This window comes from Saccopteryx leptura, chromosome 3 (assembly GCF_036850995.1).
Source record: "Saccopteryx leptura isolate mSacLep1 chromosome 3, mSacLep1_pri_phased_curated, whole genome shotgun sequence".
Lineage (NCBI taxonomy): Eukaryota > Metazoa > Chordata > Mammalia > Chiroptera > Emballonuridae > Saccopteryx > Saccopteryx leptura.
In genome coordinates, this window is record NC_089505.1 from 159,978,571 (window position 1) to 160,000,842 (window position 22,272).

The 22,272-nt window shown below is 41.6% G+C and overlaps 1 protein-coding gene across 1 annotated transcript in view; it reads right to left on the reverse strand.

Annotated features, from left to right (window-relative positions):
* The window catches only part of MCOLN2 (mucolipin TRP cation channel 2), a 60,014-nt gene extending 37,979 nt beyond the window's left edge, over window positions 1-22,035 (reverse strand). Inside the window, exons 1-2 of the mRNA XM_066372217.1 lie at window positions 21,811-22,035; window positions 1,415-1,571 (exon numbers count right to left, since the gene is read on the reverse strand). Of these exons, the coding sequence (XP_066228314.1) occupies window positions 1,415-1,571; window positions 21,811-21,887 (234 nt within the window). The 5' untranslated portion in view covers window positions 21,888-22,035. The remainder of the gene's footprint in view (window positions 1-1,414; window positions 1,572-21,810) is intronic.
* Window positions 22,036-22,272: the final 237 nt, after the last annotated feature.

The following is a 22,272-nucleotide window of genomic DNA, read 5'->3' on the forward strand; positions in this document are numbered from 1 at the left end:
TGTTCCACTTAGTTGTGCATCCATTGATTGCTTCCCATGCCTGACCAGAGCTCCAGCGGGCAGCCCCAGGATTACACTGGCAACCACAGAAACGAACTGGCAACTCAGTGCTCCCAGATGACACTTAATCCACTGTGCCACCAGCCAGGGCTCTTTTTTTTTTAAGAAGCCTGGACACCCTAAAACAGGGGTCCCCAAACTTTTTACACAGGGGGTCAGTTCACTGTCCCTCAGACCGCTGGAGGGCCGGACTATAAAAAAAACTATGAACAAATCCTTATGCACACTGCACATATCTTATTTTAAGTAAAAAAACAAAACAGGAACAAATCCAATATTTAAAATAAAGAACAAGTAAATCTAAACCAACAAACTGACCAGTATTTCAATGGGAACTATGCTCCTCTCACTGACCACCAATGAAGGAGGTGCCCCTTCTGGAAGTGCGGCAGGGGCTGGATAAATGGCCTCAGGGGGCCACATGCAGCCCACGGACCGTAATTTGGGGACCCCTGCCCTAAAACTTGATGAGCTAGAGCTGGTACAGCATATCATCTAATGAAAAGACCTCTTTATGAATGCAGAATAGAGGTGCACCTTCAGTTACAGCAGAAACCTCCTCTCCTTTCTAAAGCTAGGTGGAAGTTTTTTAGAAACGTTTATTTCTGTGTTCCAGAAATAACAGCTTTACAAACACTTTTACATTGATAACAGAATGATTATTTGCCAATGGAGCCAAATACCTCTAATCAGTCGTGTTTTGAAAAGTCCATGTGTTTCAAATGGAGTTATTTAGAGAGACACCTCCCTGAAAATGCATCCATACAACAGGTCCCAAAACTATATAAATAACCAGTCTGATGGCTGTTGTGATACTGGCGATAAAGGGCTCGCCAACACGGAAAGATCTCGATGTGGCCTTGCCCTGCTCCCTATAGCGCCAGGCACTAGTACTTACTCAGAGCATGCGGCCACTGATGAAAGGAAAACTTAGTATCCTCTAAGTCTTTAAGGTCAAAAATGCAAATTTCAAAAATATCTATCTGTAAGCAATATATATTTGGATAAAGATGAGAGATTTCAAGGACAGAAATTACTTTGGACTGAGCAGCCTTCACCAGCCTAAGTGCCTCATTCAAATTTGGAAACCCACACCCTGAAATACAGATCTACTATTTATCTATATTTAAAGAACCTGTGGAAATAGGAAGCAGGATTTAGTAATCTGTTATTAAAACAAGGTTGTCAGTTAAAATGAACTTCAACCTACCATCTGCCTTGCAGGGTCAACGTAATTTTACAGTTTTATGAAACTTGAGTGTGGACATCCCAGAACAAAAGTCAAGTGGCAGAACAAGTAAAAACAGTTTCATCTTGGGGTAAAACAACAACAAATAATGAACTCATAAATTACCTGTGTGGTGACCATGACTATCTTCAAAATCTGCAAACCCAGTTTCCATGGAATCTGGTGCCTGGCTCGATATTTTTCACAAGGGTTCATGAAGTAAAACTTCAGGTCTTCCCTCAGACAGTCTTCCTTCACGTCAGAATCGAGGTGAGCCATTGCCCTGCTGCCACAGAAGGTCAACTTTTAAATACAGGGAGCATCCCGCTCACCAGAAAGCTCCCAAATGACACTTTGCATTCGCATGCTTGAATCACTCTCAAAACAAGACTCTCTGCAACCAGTGAGCTTGTTTTCTCTTTAGAAATCTGAAAATTATTCAGGACCCTTTATTATAGTATTTGCTTGTACACAGAGCTACTTATCTTGTTCAAAATGGCAATTTAAAAATGATGAGAATAAAATTATATTTTCAAAACTCATTATTAATTCTTACATTTTGATATAGAGCACTCACCTGTCAATGGAGTATTAACAAAAATTAGATGGGACACATTCATGTGCTCCAAATGTGAAATCACAGAAGTTTAGTATAGATGAATGAAATTAAGTTGTTATAGATATAGAGAATCTTTATTGGTACTATATCAGTAATTACAAGTTCCTAAAATATAAATACCTTAAAAAAGCTAAAATAGCATCTCTGTATTTATGCCTAGTCAGATATCTGTCACCTGACATTAGTAAACTTTGCTTCTATTATTTCAAGGGCTCTGGGTTCAGGAGTGGGCACATGACTCAAGCTAGGCCAAAAAGAACCAATGCAAAAGCTCCAAGAAGAACACAATAAAACCAAATTTAAACTGTGACAACAACAAAAAGAAAAGGGGGGGAGAGGATGGAGATTAACAGTAGCAAAGGGCGATGGAGTGCAAAAGTACTCACAAAATAGTGCGCTACAATTAACAGGGTAGGAACCCTTTTCATTACTTAAAGGTAACCAACATTGAAAAAACCACCACAGAAGCACATGAGATAAAAAAGATAGCAACAGAGGAAAGATGTATGGAATACAACCAAATAAAAACAAAAGATAGAAAAACGAAAGAGAAGGATCAAACAAGACACAAAACTAAGAGAAAGCAATATATAAAATGGCAATAGGGAACTCACAAGTGTCAATAATTACAATAAATGTAAACAGATTAAACTCACCAATAAAAAGGCAAAGAGTAGCAGAATGGATTAAAAAAGAAAATCTAACTGTATGCTGCCTACAGGAAACTCATCTAAGAAACAAGGATAAAAACAAATTCAAAGTGAAAGGCTGGAAAACAATACTCCAAGCAAATAACATCCAAAAAAAAGCAGGCGTAGCAATACTCATATCTGATAATGCTGACTACAAGACAGCAAAAGTACTCAGAGACAAAAATGGCCATTTCATAATGGCTAAGGGGACGCTGAATCAAGAAGACATAACAATTCTTAATATATATGCACCAAACCAAGGAGCACCAAAATATATAAGACAGCTACTTATTGACCTTAAAACAAAAACTGACAAAAATACAATCATACTTGGAGACCTCAATACACCACTGACGGCTCTAGATCAGTCATCCAAACAGAGAATCAACAAAGATATAGTGGCCTTAAACAAAACACTACAGCACCTGGATATGATAGACATCTACAGGACATTTCATCCCAAAGTGACTGAGTATACATTTTTCTCCAGTGTACATGGATCATTCTCAAGAATTGACCATATGTTGGGCCACAAAAACAACATCAGCAAATTCAGAAAAATTGAAGTTGTACCAAGCATATTTTCTGATCATAAAGCCTTGAAACTGAAATTCAACTGCAAAAAAGAGGAAAAAAATCCCACAAAAATGTGGAAACTAAACAACACACTTTTAAAAAATGAATGGGTCAAAGAAGAAATAAGTGCAGAGATCAAAAGATATATACAGACTAATGAAAATGACAATATGACATATCAGAATCTATGGGATGCAGCAAAAGCAGTGATAAGAAGGAAGTTCATATTACTTTAGGCATATATGAACAAACAAGAGAGAGCCCAAGTGAACCACTTAACTTCACACCTTAAGGAACTAGAAAAAGAAGAACAAAGACAACCCAAAACCAGCCAAAGAAAGGAGATAATAAAAATCAGAGCAGAAATAAATGAAATAGAGAACAGAAAAACTATAGAAAAAATTAATAGAACAAGGAGCTGGTTCTTTGAAAAGATCAACAAAATTGACAAACCCTTGGCAAGACTTACCAAGGAAAAAAGAGAAAGAACTCATATAAACAAAATCCAAAATGAAAGAGGAGAAATTGCCACAGACACCATAGATATACAAAGAATTATTGTAGAATACTATGAAAAACTTTATGCCACTAAATTCAACAACCTAGAAGAAATGGATAAATTCCTAGAACAATACAACCTTCCTAGACTGAGTCAAGAAGAAGCAGAAAGCCTAAACAGGCCTATTAGTAGAGAAGAAATAGAAAAAACCATTGAAATTCTCCCCAAAAATAAAAGTCCAGGCCCTGATGGCTATACCAGCGAATTTTATCAAACATTCAAAGAAGACTTGGTTCCTATTCTACTCAAAGTCTTCCAAAAAATTGAAGAAGAAGCAATACTTCCAAACACATTTTATGAGGCCAACATAACCCTCATACCAAAACCAGGCAAGGACTGCACAAAAAAAGAAAACTACAGACCAATATCTCTAATGAATACAGATGCTAAAATTCTAAACAAAATACTAGCAAATCGAATACAACAACATATTAAAAAGATAATACATCATGATCAAGTGGGATTCATCCCAGAATCTCAAGGATGGTTCAACATATGTAAAACGGTTAACGTAATACACCATATCAACAAAACAAAGAACAAAAACCACATGATCTTATCAATAGACGCAGAAAAGGCTTTCGATAAAATACAACACAATTTTATGTTTAAGACTCTCAACAAAATGGGTATACAAGGAAAATATCTCAACATGATAAAGGCCATATATGATAAACCATCAGCTAACATCATATTAAATGGCACTAAACTGAAGGCTTTCCCCCTTAAATCAGGAACAAGACAGGGTTGTCCACTCTCTCCACTCTTATTTAATGTGGTACTAGAGGTTCTAGCCAGAGCAATCAGACAAGACAAAGAAATAAAAGGCATCCATATCGGAAAAGAAGAAGTAAAGGTATCACTTTTTGCAGATGATATGATCTTATACATCGAAAACCCCAAAGAATCCACAAAAAGACTACTAGAAACAATAAGCCAATACAGTAAGGTCGCAGGATACAAAATTAACATACAGAAGTCAATAGCCTTTCTATATGCCAACAATGAAACATTTGAGAACGAACTCAAAAAAATAATCCCCTTCACGATTGCAACAAAAAAAAATACTTAGGAATAAACATAACAAAGAATGTGAAGGACTTATATAATGAAAACTATAAACCATTGTTAAGGGAAATCGAAAAAGATATAATGAGATGGAAGAATATTCCTTGTTCTTGGTTAGGAAGAATAAATATAATCAAGATGGCCATATTACCCAAAGCAATATACAAATTTAATGCAATTCCCATCAAAATTCCAATGACATTTTTTAAAGAAATGGAGCAAAAAATCATCAGATTTATATGGAACTATAAAAAACCCCGAATAGCCAAAGTAATCCTAAAGAAAAAGAATGAAGCTGGGGGCATTAAAATACCTGCCTTCAAACTATATTATATGGACACGACAATCAAAACAGCATGGTATTGGCAGAAAAATAAGACACTCAGACCAATGGAACAGAATAGAAAACTCAGAAATAAAACCACATATATATAGTCAAATAATTTTTGATAAAGGGGCCAAGAACACACAATGGAGAAAAGAAAGCCTCTTCAATAAATGGTGCTGGGAAAACTGGAAAGCCACATGCAAAAGAATGAAACTGGATTACAGTCTCTCCCCCTGTACTAAAATTAACTCAAAATGGATCAAAGATCTAAACATAAGACCTGAAACAATTAAGTGCATAGAAGAAGACATAGGTACTCAACTCATGGACCTGGGTTTTAAAGAGCATTTTATGAATTTGACTCCAATGGCAAGAGAAGTGAAGGCAAAAATTAATGAATGGGACTACATCAGACTAAGAAGTTTTTGCTCAGCAAGAGAAACTGATAACAAAATAGACAGCCAACTAAATGGGAAATGATATTTTCAAACAACAGCTCAGATAAGGGCCTAATATCCAAAATATACAAAGAACTCATAAAACTCAACAACAAACAAACAAACAATCCAATAAAAAAATGGGAAGAGGACATGAACAGACACTTCTCCCAGGAAGAAGTACAAATGGCCAACAGATATATGAAAAGATGCTCATCTTCTTTAGTTATTAGAGAAATACAAATCAAAACTGCAATGAGATACCACCTCACACCTGTTAGATTAGCTATTATTAACAAGACAGGTAATAATAAATGTTGGAGAGGCTGTGGAGAAAAAGGAACCCTCATTCACTGTTGGTGGGAATGTAAAGTAGTACAACCATTATGGAAGAAAGTATGGTGGTTCCTCAAAACACTGAAAATAGAATTACCTTATGACCCAGCAATCCCTCTACTGGGTATATACCCCAAAAACTCAGAAACATTGATATGTAAAGACACATGCAGCCCCATGTTCATTGCAGCATTGTTCACAGTGGCCAGGACATGGAAACAACCAAAAAGCCCGTCAATAGATGACTGGATAAAGAAGATGTGGCACATATACACTATGGAATACTACTCAGCCATAAGAAATGATGACATCGGATCATTTACAGCAAAATGGTAGGATCTTGATAACATGATACGAAGCGAAATAAATCAGAAAAAAAACAGGAACTGCATTATTCCATAAGTAGGTGGGACATAAAAGTGAAACTAAGAGACATTGATAAGAGTGTGGTGAGCCCTGGCCGGTTGGCTCAGCGGTAGAGCGTAGGCCTGGCGTGCGGGGGACCCGGGTTCGATTCCCGGCCAGGGCACATAGGAAAAGTGCCCATTTGCTTCTCCACCCCCACCCCTTCCTTCCTCTCTGTCTCTCTCTTCCCCTCCCGCAGCCAAGGCTCCATTGGAGCAAGGATGGCCCGGGCGCTGGGGATGGCTCCTTGGCCTCTGCCCCAGGCGCTAGAGTGGCTCTGGTCACGGCAGAGCGACGCCCTGGAGGGGCAGAGCATCGCCCCCTGGTGGGCAGAGCGTCGCCCCTGGTGGGCATGCCGGGTGGATCCCGGTCGGGCGCATGCGGGAGTCTGTCTGTCTCTCCCCGTTTCCAGCTTCAGAAAAATACAAAAAAAAAAAAAAAAGAGTGTGGTGGTTAGGGGGGGAGGGAGAGGGAAAGGGGAGGGGGAGGGGCACAAAGAAAACTAGATAGAAGGTGACAGAGGACAATCTGACTTTGGGTGATGGGTATGCAACATAAGTGAACGACAAGATAACCTGGAGTTGTTATCTTTGAATATATGTATCCTGATTTATTGATGTCGCCCCATTAAAAATAAAATTATTAAAAAAAAAAAAAAAAAAAAAGAACCCACGCAATGTGGTCACAAGAAAGTCATTATTACTGATGGGAGAGATGTGGTCTTTCCAGTAAGTTATCCCAAAGGTCGGATGTGGAAAACAAAAAATTAAACTGTTACTGATTAATGTAACATAACACATAGAATAACAGTGCTATATAATAGCATGTGATTTATAAATAAAATACACATACTAGGGATATATGCTTAACTTTTACTGTTAGATACCTAATCCATAAAGTTTGGAGATCCCAGACATAAAGCATAGCCTGTGAGTCTGAAGTTCCTGGAAACCATCTCACCATTAGAGGAGAGGTCGCCAGGGAGCAGAGCTAACAGAACACACAACAGACAGACACCAGACCTAATGACAGAGTCTGAGTTCTTGGATCTAGCTGTGCCTACAGCCATCATCCCAACACATTCAACTGCGCTAATAAATACCCTTTGGGAATTAAGCCGGTTTGAATTAGATTTCTGTTTCTTATGATAGGAAGTGTCTGGATAATAAATTTAATGTATAAATTCTAATAAGTTTAGCCAATCAATCAAGCTACTCATTTCTAGGGAAGCTTTATTATAATTGGGGGTTAATCTTGGGGAACTTTTCATCTGAAATGTCTAAACGACATATTTTTATATTGACTTATGATCTGTATCTACCTTCACTAACAAGTTTAAAAGAAGCCTAATGGGGAGAGATAGTTTTGGACTTAAGACTTTTAAACTTATATACAATTGTTAATGATTTTCTGTTTTTAAATAGATTTTTAGACCTATTTCCAGAATTAGTAGGTTAGGTTGTTCATAATTTTCCTGCCAGGAAAGAAGAAAGGAAGGGAGGAAAGAAGGAAGGGAAGAAGGAAGGAAGGAAGGAAGGAAGGAAGGAAGGAAGGAAGGAAGGAAGGAAGGAAGGAAGGAAGGAAGGGAGGGAGGGAGGGAGGGAGGGAGGGAGGGAGGGAGGGAGGGAGGGAGGGGAGAAAAATAAGGAGGGAGAAGGAAAGAAAAGAAAGATGCTAGATAAAATGCAAGAAAGTACCTTGTAAAAGAAAAACAGCAAAATGGAGTTGATATCATCAAGAGAACAGTCTAAAATGGAGCTGGCAAGCCTCCAGGAAATTGAGCTAATAGAACCCATATCATGCAGAAGTGAACATTTGAACTTGGCTAAACTAAATGGCTACATCCTGATACAGCTCTTGGAACAGACTGATCTCCCGAACTGTCTATTAAATAAAATGTTCACCTAACAATAGGCATAAGCAATTAATCATGTATATAGAGCATAATGCAAGTCTTCCTGAGAACACCAATCACAGCTCTTCCAAAGCAAACCTGTGTGACTCCTTCAGAAGCTCCCCTTCTCTGTATTTATAAATTCTGTCCCCTACTTTCCCTCTCAGAACACAGTTGGGTTTTTACATAAATCTGTGTATCCTGGATTGCAATTCCTATAAAAAAGACCTCCAAATAAAGCTTTTTTTTTGCCTTGCAGTTCTTGGTCAAAATTGATTGACAAACTGAAAGACTGAAGAGTTAATAGTAGACAAGTCTGGGAATCTAATGCACAGTACAGTGAATACAGACAATACAAGACTATAAATGTCAAACTTGCTTAAGTGACTAGATCTTCGTCTCAGCACAAAAAGGAAATGATAACCATGGGCCATGATCAAGGAGCTAACTATGGCTGCGACGCCATTCATATTACAATATATAAATGCACAAACCAACATGTTGTACACCTTGAATTTACACAAGGTTATATATCAAATATACCTCAATTGAAAAAAAGAACACTTGTGATAAAGATGTTCCTAAGAATGCTTTAAAAAATTAAAGAGAGTAAAGAACTCCCAGGCCAATCTTGGAGGAGCCTGGCGAAGTCGGAGCCCATCGCATTCACACACACTTAGGCTTCAGTCTGTGGCCCCGGAAAGGGGAATAAGGGAGCCAAGACGTAGGTCCAAAACCTACCCAAGATAAAAAAAGGAGATCCTCCAAATTTAGACAAGGGCCCCAGAGAGCTAGCCCCTTAGAACAATAACCAGCACCCAAACTGCCTGCCCATCAAAATGTAGAGGCCTACAGAGTAGTTTCAAATGGAAAAAAAGGGAAATTAAAAATATAAACCTATCCTGAGGAATGACAACCAAAACCCAGCCCTTTGAGCCTCACACCTGGGTGAGCAGCCAGAGAATGTCAAACCCTGAGCTTGCCTCTTTCTGGGGGCTCCAGACAGGGCCTGCCCTCTGTCTCCCAGCAAACACGTCCGGACCTCTCCAGAGGCTCACCCTAGGACTTGGGGTGCTCTAACGAATACTCGTAAGCCACATTTACTAGAAGTAAAACATCACCAAGCACACGAGGAAACCAAGTAGCATGACACAGCCAATTTAGAAACAAGGCCAAGAATATCGGAATCAGACACCTGGTGGAAAACAATCATGATTACCGTATCAGAAGAGGTAAAAACATCTGTAAGACAAACTTGGAGAGAAAAAAGGATCTGCAGAAATAAAATGCCATTTACCACGAGTCTCATTTCAAAAGAGTAAGACTTTTAAAATGTGTTTCCCCTGCAACTGTTTTAATTACCTCTTGATTCAATCTACCAAGTTACTAAACATTTACTGTGCTGGATGACTGCGTGGGGTGCTCAGGACACAAAGCTGAACGCCAGATGTTCACTCTCCTAGTAGAAGACAGACTTGAAAGTGCACATTCTCCAGTTAGCAAATAGCTCAGTGAATGCTACACCGTGAGCAGAGCCTAACTCTGGGGAGAGAGGTTCAGACACCCAGGGGGAAATTCCATAAAACAGGCATACTCTAAGGAGTGGTAAGTGCTACGGATTCACCTGTCAGGGAGCACTGAGGGAGAATTTCCAAGAAGGTGGCATCTTAACTGTGCCTGAGAGCAACATCCTCCCACACAAACCTTCAGATCCCTGAGAACATGGATCACTGATGGTATTAAATTATTTACACTACTGTATCCTTCCAGAAGTTTTTCATTTTGGTATTTAGAGAGCAGTTGCAATGCTTCTAACACTGTGATGAGTAAAAGGAAAACTGAAAAAGCTAGCATGAAAACTTTCCCGTTCAGCCTACAGGAAGCACTTAGAGACATACAGGACAGTGCTAATCAAGTGTATCGACTGATGATAGCAATGCAGGGAAAAAATGAGTTCGTATGAACAAAGTTACATGATGAGATTGCTGTTTTTTAATAAGTCTAACTTAACTTTAGAAAATGGCATCTAAAGTTTGGAAGGTAAGGTAATGATATTTTGGTTCAAAAATTCTAGGATCTCAAGGAAAATATAAATGTATAAGCTTCCTAATCTTTCTTTCCTGGGGGTTCTTTCTTGCTCCCCCCTCCCAATTTGTAGATTTGCCCTAGTTCCCTGGTGGGTGAAGGGCATTACAGACAGACAGACAAACACACACACACACACACACACACACACACACACACACACACACAACTGGACAGCTTATTCCTGTAATAAAAATACAGTGGTTAAAAAAGAAATTGTGGCCTGACCTGTGGTGGCGCAGTGGATAAAGCATCGACCTGGAAATGCTGAGGTCACTGGTTCAAAACCCTGGGTTTGCCTGGTCAAGGCACATATGGGAGTTGATGCTTCCAGCTCCTCCCCCCTTCTCTCTCTGTCTCTCTCTCTCTCCTCTATCTCCCTCTCTGTCTCTCCTCTCTAAAAATGAATAAAAAAATTTTTTAAAAAAGAAACTGTGCCAAGTGAAAAGAAGATAATTCACTAAAAACAAAAGAAAGACAGGATAATGTTTTAGGATTAAAACATTCCTGCATTGTACCCCTACTTATCCAACACCCTCTAGTGCTGAGCAGCAGGCTGGGTGCTCGATACAGGAACCTTGAAAGCTGTAATCACAACTTTACAAGCAAGATTAAGTCAGGAGGAGAAACACTGCAACTTTTATCACACATAATGACAATCACCAACAGGTGTAGAAAGGACAGAGAGATGCTAAGGTGTAACATAGCTCAGGGGAAGTGAAAGTGACTATACCCTAAAACCAGTAAGGAACAGAAATCAATGAAGATCTAAATTACAGTGACCCAACAATTGCAGAGCAGTCATGCAACTGAAACTGCATAAAATAAATAAGAGCAATCATGACTCTTACAAATTATTTGTTTCATTAAACTATAAGGAATGATTTGGATTTGTATGAGCTTAATTTATTAAAGACCAAAACATCAAAGGAAGAAAGCACACTATTTGTAAGCAGAAAAACAAGATCTTTAAGAGGATGAAAATTCCTCCACATAGTGGGCTACATAAAAGCTGAAGATGCTTGAATGGGAAAGTAAGCAAGATTTAGCACAGAAGCCTGAGACTGGCACCTTGGTGAGAAGTCAAGGAGGAAGCACCTCAAAGCTGCCATCGGTCATGGAGAAAACCTACACTTTCTCCAAATAATCAGAACTTGTGATGTCATCTAATTTTAAATCTGTCACATGACCAAGGATAATTCTAGTTTTATCAAATCAGTGACTAAAAGATCTATGGAAGCTTGAGGTTTTGAAAAAGGCAAAACAAGTTGCCAGCCATTCTTAACCTCACTGGGGTCATGAAGCCCTGTGAGAATCTGGCGGCTCTTGCTTCGTCTTTGCCCTAGAAAAATGCACACACCGGTTTCAGTGAAGGCACCTTGCTTCCATTGGCCCAATCTGCCGGCAAGTAAGCTACCCAGCCCAGGGTGCTGTTGCTTTTCAGCTTGCATGACCCTTTACCTCAAAAAAAGATGTGAAAGTTTGTTCTCTACTGTCGTAGCCTTCAAAGTGGGGTGCACACACATAAGGGGGTACCCAAGACCATTCAGTAGTATGTGAGAAGAAAGAGTTAGGACTGCTAACTGTATTAACCTAGCAAAGAAAAGTTAAGATTTACAGGTTTTAATAGATGAATTATGATAAATCACCCCTAAGATGCCCTCACTTGGTCAGAATGCCAGATGCCCACATTTCACTTAAGTTATTATACAAGGCACCCTGGGGGAAGAGGATGTTCTAAAGTAGGGGATCGGTGGTAGCACCCGCACTGTTTCCGCACAGCCCCCCACTTAGGGTTTATGCATTTAAGCATTTCTTAGGGTATATTATCCACTTTAGTTAACCCTCACAAAAATGGACAAGGGCCATAAAGGTTATTGCAAAAAAATTGGGCTCATTCTAGAGAAAATGGGAAAACTAACATTCCCAATAAAAACTTGCTTGGCCATGAATTAAAAAAAGATGTAAAAGGAATCTGATCTGAAAATAAGTTGGAAAAAATAAAATTACCAAGAAAACTAAAATGTAGGCTAAATCTAGTATTGTTAAATGATGAACTTTGCCCTAAGTGTATATATTGTGCCATAACATAATAGCTAATGATACTATGAAGTCATAATAATATCAGAAAATCACTGCATTTATCAATTCCTTTTAACATCCACAACTCTCTCATTCCTTAAAATGTTCATGTTACTTGTTTTATTGTCTATATAGCTCTCTATGAAACATAAATCAATACACATTCAGAGAGGAGAGTGTAGGATGGTCTTTTAACTGATGGGGATAAATTATCAAAACTGTTTGGGCAGGGGTCCTCAAACTACGGCCCGCGGGCCGCATGCGGCCCCCTGAGGCCATTTATCCAGCCCCTACCGCACTTCCAGAAGGGGCACCTCTTTCATTGGTGGTCAGTGAGAGGAGCATAGTTCCCATTGAAATACTGGTCAGTTTGTTGATTTAAATTTACTTGTTCTTTATTTTAAATATTGTATTTGTTCCCGTTTTGTTTTTTTACTTTAAAATAAGATATGTGCAGTGTGCATAGGGATTTGTTCATAGTTTTTTTTTATAGTCCGGCCCTCGAACGGTCTGAGGGACAGTGAATTGGCCCCCTGTGTAAAAAGTTTGGGGACCCCTGTGTTTGGGATTACTTCTCTACTGTTTCAGAGCTCCCACCACACCACAGATGTGGTTGTCTTTTTGTTATCCCAGCTGATACTATAAACTTCTGAGCTTGGAAGAAACTGATATTTATTCCCCCAGTTCCAACAAATACATGGAAAACAGTTTGACAGGCATTCCTTTTCTTATCAGGCCTGTCTAGGGATCACATATAGATATAGTGACACTAGAGAAGGATGTTCTAATTCACAATTAGCTCTTCCTAGTCACAGAGGATGAAGCAGGGGAGGTAGGATGAACCACTCCACAAATCCATCCTTCTTTCTGTATCCTCATCACAGTGCATGGTATCACCTGCTTCCAGGACCCCAGACCAGGAACTGATCTGTGTTGATTTGCATCAGCTGGTCCCACCTGCCTTCCTATTGTCATTGTCCCCCTAAACTTAACTGTATTTATAATTGTAAATAAACTAAAACAAACCCTACCCGATTTCTGCTTCTTAGAGCCAACCACTTTTCTTTGTTTTTCTCACTTACTTACTTTAATATTTCTAAATAATACTATTCCACTTCTTTTCCTCTTTTGGATATTATCAATTTATATCCTTCTGTGAAAAATACAGATCTAGCTCTTATATCTGCCACCACCAGCAAACTCACCCATTTCACCTCCCCACTCATCTTTCCAATAAAGTTTAAAAATTTTTTTTTTTCTTTACAGAGACAGAGAGAGGGATAGACAGGGACAGACATACAGGAACGGAGAGATGAGAAGCATCAATCATTAGTTTTTCATTGCGCGTTGCAACAACTTAGTTGTTCATTGATTGCTTTCTCATATGTGCCTTGACCGCGGGCCTTCAGCAGACCGAGTAACTCTTGCTTGAGCCAGCGACCTTGGGCTCAAGCTGGTGAGCTTTTGCTCAGACCAGATGAGCCAGCGCTCAAGCTGGCGACCTCAGGGTCTCGAACCTGAGTCTTCCGCATCCCAGTCCGACGCTCTATCTACTGCGCCACCGCCTGGTCAGGCCCAATAAAGTTTTAATAAGAATTTTAGATAGCCTGACCACTTGTGGCACAATGGATTGCGTGTCGGCCTGAGATGCCAAGGGCCCCAGTTTGAAACCCTGAGGTCCCCAGCTAGAGCATAGGCTTGTTGGCTTGATCACAGGGTCACCAGCTTAAGTACGTAATCATCGACATGATCCCAAGGTCGCTGGCTTGAGCCCATAGGTCACTAGCTTGAGCAAGGCGTCACTGGCTCCAGTTGAGCCCCCTGGTCAACACTAGAAGCAATCAATAATAATTATAATAATAATAATTAAAGTAAAGCAACTATGAATTGATGCTTATCTCTCCTCCCCACCTTCCTGTCTCTCCTTTAAAAAGAAATAAAATAATAATAAATAAAAATTTTAGATAAATTAACATTTATATTTTATGAAGCCAATATGCAAATACTCTTCACAGTTGAATTATTAGTACACAATTGTTTTATATTCTTTCCTGTAAAAAATTATGTTTGGAGTTTATTGCCTTTTTCCCCATTTGCTTCGTTTCCCACATACCATGCAAGTCTTCCCACCAAACTCTGGCTGAGGCTGCTGCTCCCTTCAATTCAGTCCAACAGTAGGAGAAACCCTGCAAGTCTCTTCCCAGGGGCCTCGTTCCGGAGCCCTCATTCTCCTGCTCCAGTCCCCACTCTGGGCCATCAGTTTGGGGATACCCTTCACCACCTTCCTAAGTCAATGGCCACGTTTCCTGGACTCCCGGGCAGGGGTCCCCAAACTTTTTACACAGAGGGCCAGTTCACTGTCCCTCAGACCGTTGGAGGGCCGCCACATACAGTGATCCTCTCACTGACCACCAATGAAAGAGGTGGCCCTTCCGGAAGTGCGGTGGGGGGCCGGATAAATGGCCTCAGGAGGCTGCATGCAGCCCACGGGCCGTAGTTTGGGGACGCCTGCTTCAATCCCTTCCTGTCACAGGAAGCCTGGAAGGAAAATTTTAAGATTTCCTCTCTGACAGATATTGCTAGTTGCCTGCCCAATCTCCATTCCCCAATCTCCCTGATTTTGTCGAGGGCAAGGACTATGCTAATACTGAAGGACAGAATAATTCGGTATAAGAACCAGACAAGAACTTAGTGCCACTGTTTTCAGACTTGTCTACACACTGAGTCACCTGGGGTGCTCAAAATACTGATGCCAGCACCCACCCTCAGAGATTCTGGCCTCACTGTTGTGGGTGCAACCTGGACATCTGGGCTTTTCAAAAGCTCCCTCAGTGAGTCTAATATGCACCCAGCTTGAAATCCTCCACCTTGGAGGTGTACCTGTTCCTGTCTCCTCCTTTTACAAAGGAGGCAACTAATGTACCCTGAGGTTGCAACTTACAACAAGAATCCAATTTTCCTGACCCCCTTGTCCGGTGTCCCTAAATTTATAGTTTTGAAGAAGTGATGGCCTGTAAGATGGGCAGAACCAAAAAATGTTATATTCAAATAAACTAATGTTTCAAATATCATTTCTCTTATTTAAAATGTATAATCATTTGGCAAACAAATGGCATAAATTCAGGAGACTTCTAAATGGTCATTTTATTGAAATGGAAAGGAAAAAACAAGTAAAGCTATGTGATGGAATGAACCCAACATCTGCCTTCCTTAAGTTGCCTTTGTGCTTCAGATTTGAGCAAACGCTGGGTTTCCATTCATTCTACTCCACTGAAACTGTGGCAGATTCCAATGCCCCTTCTCGGGCCTGGACTTGGTGGCTTGGCAGCACCTGATACAGCTGACCACTATGTCCCCGGGACAACCTCCTATCTCCGCTTCTAGAGCAGCCTGTCCCCTGGTTTTCTCCCTGCCTCAGTGTCACCTCTCAGCTGTGATATCTCATGCCATCAGTGGTTTCCCACCTTGGCTGCACAATAGAACCACGGGGGCTTTTCCAAGGCTTTGGTGCCTGTTTCAGGCCCTAGACATTCTCATTTAGTTGGTGCCCAGATGTGAGGTGGGCACTGAGATTTTGCTAGGCTTTCTTGGTTATTCTAATGTGCAGCAAACTGCAGGAATTTTTGCTCCAGCATCAGATGCTGGTATGTCCTTTCCCTCAACCCGCACATCTAATCCACCAAGACTTCCTTCAGAATACATCATGGAGTAGTCTCCACCTCTCTCTATCCACTGCAGCCTCCCTGTTCCAGATTTCTTTATCTCTACTTACAACTGCAATAGCCTCCCAATTCTCCACATGTAGCCAGAGACACTATTTTTAAAGCAGAAGTCAAATATCATTTTCCTGTTTAAAACCCTTTAGTGGCTTCCCCCTGCTCTCAGATTAAATCCAACCCTACTACTACTGCCTGAAAGTCCCAGCCCACTTCTTCCCATACCCTCTCCCCACCTCCGCACTACCCCACAGCCTCTTCTCTGGCCCTGGAATAGCCTCTGCTCTGGGCATTTGCATTTACTGTTTCATCTGTCCGCTGCTATTTCCTGAACTCTTTCTATTTCTGGCTCCTTTTCATCCTTTACTTCTCAACTCAAGTGTCACCTCTTTAGAGAAGGCTCAATGATCACTCTATTAAAAGTGAACTTCCTCACTGCCTCTCCCATCACTTAACTGCCTTCATAATTGAGATCACAATCTTTGCTGGTCTCCCCTACAAGAGAACTTCATGAAGACTCAGTCTTGCTTAACACCATGTCCCACAGCATAAACCAGAGTACTGAACACACAATAGGTGTCCCATGTGTATTTGTTGAAAAAAAGAAATGAGTCAATGAATGAGGCAATAACCTTGAGTACATGAACTTTTCTTTGGCCAGTACCATTAAGATCAAATAACAACAACAATAGTAACAACAAATATAATTAAAATGACACAATAATAGAAAGCCTAAAATGTTAATATGAAAATTGAATTAAAAATATACTGAAATATTTTGCTTAGCCAAGATACATTAGAAGGTTTTATATAATTTATTTGTTAGTTTGTTGACAGAAATCCTATTTTGTTTCAATTAATATTCCTGTTTTACAATATTAATTACTGCCCTGTGAGCTACTAGGGAAGAAAGGAAATAAAAGGGGTTTATTTTATCCACTAAATGAGAAAGTCAGCAGTCCAATTTTATGAAGTCAATATGCAAATACTCTTCTGAGCTTGGCCAAAGCTCTTCTAAGGCCAGCCAAAACTAGATAACCAAATGTCTCAGCAATTACAAGAAAAACCACAGTGAGTCAAAGGGAGAGTCTCAAGACTCTGCATGCAGATTCTGATACTTGAAACCCTGTGTGTTAGTCCTGATATCAGGGAGGGAAGCCTTGAAACTTACAACTAAAAGTTGTAACCCTTAAAACTCCCAACAGGTGGGACACTCAGACCAGCTGACTTGCCCTCTTGTGCTTTATGCCAACTGTATCCTTCTAATAAATTACTTGCTTTGTGTAAATGCTGCTTTTTGTCTCTCGCCTGCATTCTTTCTTGCAAGCATGACAAGAACTGAGGACATGAAGCTCCCTGGACTCAGATCTTCACCAGTGACATTCGTAAAGCTTTTCCAAAGAATCAATTAAACATTGAATTGTTATCGTAAAAAATTGGAATCCACTGGAGGGAGAAAGAGTCCTCCTTCAAATGAACTACAAAAATAAAACATAGAATCATTACAAAATAAAAGCATAAGATATAGATTTTTTAAAATAGAAAACTTACCATAACAAAATTCAGAAACCATACAAATGACCTACAGATCTTAACACAAAAATTTGACTTCAAAAAATTAAAAGACAGACTGGGAAAAAAGGTCTGCAATATATTTAAACAGGCAAAAGTTCACTGCCAATTACTTGTAGAGAGTTGCAAATTATTATTAAGTAAAAGACAACCCAATGCAATAAAAGGCAAAAGAGCTGAAAAAGCTGGTGAACATTTAACAATAATGAGGAAAAAACTCAATGGAAAGAAATGCAAAGTTTTGAAGGGCACTTGGGCAGTTTCTAGAAGAATATCTATGATCTAGAAATCAAATTTCTATAGAATTATACTACATATGTTAAAATAACCAGTCAAAAAGATGATTACAAAAATGTTCATTGTAACTTTGCATTGTCTTAAAAATGTCTATAACATATAGGTAATTTTTTTTCAAGTTATAACGAAATATATTGAGGTCCCATTTTTCAAAAAACGTTGATATTTAATCTATATGTAGACGTTTTAAAAAATCAAAAGTACATAACCAGAAAACATACATCTTGTTACTCTCTGTGAAAGAGTATTACAGGTCATCTTAATTTTCCATATTTTTCATTTTATTTTTGGCAATTAACGTGAATTCTTGAGTTATTATTAGTTAAAATAAGCTATTTCAAAAAGAGTCTAACAATATGTATCAACTGATCAAGCATTTCCTGCCTTTATTTATTTATTTATTTATTTAGACAGAGAGAGAGTCAGAGAGAGGGACAGATAGGGACAGACAGACAGGAAGGGAGAGAGATAAGAAGCATCAATTCTTCATTGTGGCACCTTAGTTGTTAGTTGATTGCTTTCTCATTATGTGCCTTGACCAAGGGGCTCCAGCAAAGCAAGTGATCCCTTGCTCAAGCCAGAGACCTTTGGGCTCAAGCCAGTAACCATGGGGTCATGTCTATGATCCCACACTCAAGCTGGCGACCCCGCACTCAAGCTGGATGAGCCTGTGCTCAAGCCAGCAACCTAGAGGTCTCGAACCTGGGTCCTCTGCATCCCAGTCTGATGCTCTATCCCAGGGGTCCCCAAACTTTTTACACAGGGGGCCAGTTCACTGTCCCTCAGACCATTGGAGGGCCAGACTATAAAAAAAACTATGAACAAATCCCTATGCACACTGCACATATCTTATTTTAAAGTAAAAAAACAAAACAGGAACAAATACAATATTTAAAGTAAAGAACAAGTAAATTTAAATCAATAAACTGACCAGTATTTCAATGGGAACTACGGGCCTGCTGTTGGCTAATGAGATGGTCAATGTCCGGTTCCATATTTGTCACTGCTAGATGTAATAAGTGATGTGACGTGCTTCCGGAGCCGTGAGGCGTGTATCCCACGTCACTGGAAGTAGTACTGTATATGAGCGATGCCATTCTTTGCGTCTCTCACTGACCACCAATGAAAGAGGTACCCCTTCCAGAAGTGCGGCGGGGGCCGGATAAGTGGCCTCAGGGGGCCGCATGTGGCCCACGGGCCGTAGTTTGGGGACCCCTGCTCTATCCACTGTGCCACCACCTGGTCAGGCTCCCTGCCCTTATTTTTAAAATGGTTCATGGGAAGGGGAGGGGGAAAAGTAATTGCAGAGACTAAAATTCAGTATTTCCACAATGACCTCACCCAAAAGTAAAAGTCCAGCCTCAGAGAAGATTCCACCTTTAATCTTCATAGCCAAAGGGGTTTCCTTCGACCACTACTTTTACTTTGAAAATTGCAGCCAGAAGAAGCCACCTGTCACTCCACTAAATTTTAAGAATTATCTTATTCTAGGTTTCACTTTACTGTTAGAGACCTAGCCAAAGAGATCAGTTTGTGACTGTGATCGTCCCTGACTTTGTTCTGTTGTCTCTGCCACTCTGCTAAAAAATTCTTACCCCATTCTTTTCACTTGCTTCATTAAGATAGTTTACATGTTATTATTTTGTTTTAAAACAATACTTTTGATATGCTCCGCCTTGAGAGAATGAGGCCTCTTTTAAAGACTTCATTGAGATTTGTCCATTTCTAAGTGAAGGAGATTAAATAGAATTGGTACTATTATGATGGCCTCCGTGTGGGAATGGTCAGGGTAAGTGTGGAAAATGTGCCTGGTTTTTAAAGGGTCCAGGCCACAGAACGTGGTTTACAGAAGGTTCTTGTGAAAGGAGAAGGGAAGTATCATGGTAATGGGAGTTTGACACATCTTAAAGCATGAAGAGGAAGATGAGCCACAATCTCGAGACTGCTGACTCAATAGGCAGAAGCTACAGGATTCCCCCAAACTTGTGTTGTTTGGTTACTTAGCACATCACCAAAGTAGTGAGCAATTTCTGAAAATATGAAGTCCATATCCCATGTCTAAGGAGAAGATAATTGGTCCCTTCAACATAAAATATCAGAATCTGCATTCTGACATCCATAGACAGCCTCTCCTACCTCCTCTTACTGACCTATTCTTCCATTCTCGGGTTACAAAGGCTCACAACCTTCTGGTCCCCACTGGTATTGTACAACCAGGCATACACATATTTCAAATTTGGATACCTCCAAAAGCTTTTTATGAGCACACCTGTGCCTGTCCTCCCATGCTGTATATAAGAATGGGAACTTCTGAAGATACTCACTGGGTACAAGGAAACCATTTAAATTCCCAAGGAAATGTGAAAAGAAAAATACTGGATTTAAGAAAAAAAAATTACAAAGGTTATACTCCACATCTGCCAGAAGCACAAACCTGTTTATCAAAGTGAGCAGAGGACAGTATATGAACCCAGAGCCGATCTGCTCCTCACTGTTTAGTACAGCACTTTTAGGGCTAAGGGAGATGGAAGGAATATATAACTTTTACCCATCTGCCCCATTAAAAATAAGACACTTGACATTAAAAGAGATACTTTATAAGTTAGATGCTACCTGGTCATTTTGTTGTAACATTCACAGGTAGCCAGTTGTCAAAAAAGGTTGTACCAAAGTTATGTCTTCTAATTCAAAATTGATCTTTCTAAAGTCTAAAAAATATATGATACAGTTGTTTGGAATTCAGTACTTATCTGGACAGCCACCATGGATCAAGTAAACTCCCCTCTTGAATTCTGGCTTTCCTTACTAGCATTAAGTCCATTTATAGTATTGACAGCGCCATGCAGGTAAGGCAGGAAAGTCTCTACTATTTTAGGAAAGTTTAACGACCCACCACTGTATTTGTTGTGCGAACAGGGAAGGGGAGCCAGGGCCCATTTGTACACATCACCCCCAGGCTCAGCTGCGCGGCTGGCTGGTTGCAGCTCCGACGGACGATTGACGTGGGGCCCCCTGGCAGCGCCTCTCGGCTGAACTGTACGCCTTTTCATGAAGGCAGAGGAACTGAGGTTAACCGCACTATAACCCTCCCACCTGAGGAAAAGGGCTGTTTGTTCCGGAAGGCAAAGCCCAGCCTTATTTATTGATAACTAACTGCTAGCAGTGAACATAAGCTTTCCCAAGGCAGCAAGAAGGCTCGAGTCTAGCACAGTAAAGCCATCGGCTTGCGGATTCCTCCAGAGTCCGATATCCTGAAAGACGCTGCTCAGCGCCCACCTGACGGCTAACCCGAGAGCACCTGATCCTCTGGCTTCCCGGCCTGGGACTGACCGCCGGGCCTCCACCTTCCAAACTTTCCACGGTTCTCGGGATCCCGAGCGGGGAAAACCTTCAGGGTACACGCCTGTCGTCCCTGCGGCTGGCGCGGGTCTCGCGGGCGCCTCCGCTCGGCCTCCTCTGACCCCTCCTGCCGGCCGCACGGCGCGCGGACCCCAGCCCCGGGCAGTCGCTGCGGGGGCGGGCGCGGCGGGCGCTGCTCCGCGGCGTCGGCGGCCGGGCTGCGGGGCTGATCCGTGCTCGCCTACGAGAAGCGGCACGTGGCCGGCCAGGCGTTCCCGCCCCGCCTCTGAGTCACCACCCCCACTTCGTCGCTTCCCGCCCGGAGACTTTTTCCTGGGAGTCTTTTTCCACGTGTAGCCAGCTTCTCGGGCCGGGGAGGCGGGAAGCAGAGAAGCCATCGAGGCGGGGGCGGTGGGGGGATGGAGCGAAGGTGCTAGAAGACCCAAGGAGCGAAGCAGCCCAGGAGGGGGCCGTGGCGCACTCCGCTGCCAGCGCAGAGCGCCCCGCGGGTACCAACCTGCGGCGCGGCCCCCGGGACAGGGCGGAGGCTGAGTTCCACACCGGCAGGTCCAGCGCCTCCTCCCCGCGAGGCATGCTCCGGCCTCGGGGCCGCAGCAACGGGAGGCTGAGGGTGGGGCCGCTACACCTGCCTCGGCCGCGGGCGCCGGCCCCAGGCTCCCAGGCTCCCAGGCTCCCAGGCTCGCGTCTCCGGTGCCCGCGCGGCCTGCCCGCTCCGCCTCCTGACGGGACGTAGGACTGGGCAACAGCGCCTTCTGAAGGGGTCCGGGCGGCCCGCGCGCCCTCCACACCGCCCCCGGGTGGCGGGGCTGTGCCCTCTCCGACCCCGCAGCTCCCGCCTTTCTTCATTCCTTCCTCGATTTCTCCATTCTTTCCTTGTTTTCCTCATCCACTCCTGTGCCCATCTCTGTAGCCATTTCTGTTTTGATGCGCTCAGGACACCTTCACAGAGTGCCAAGCC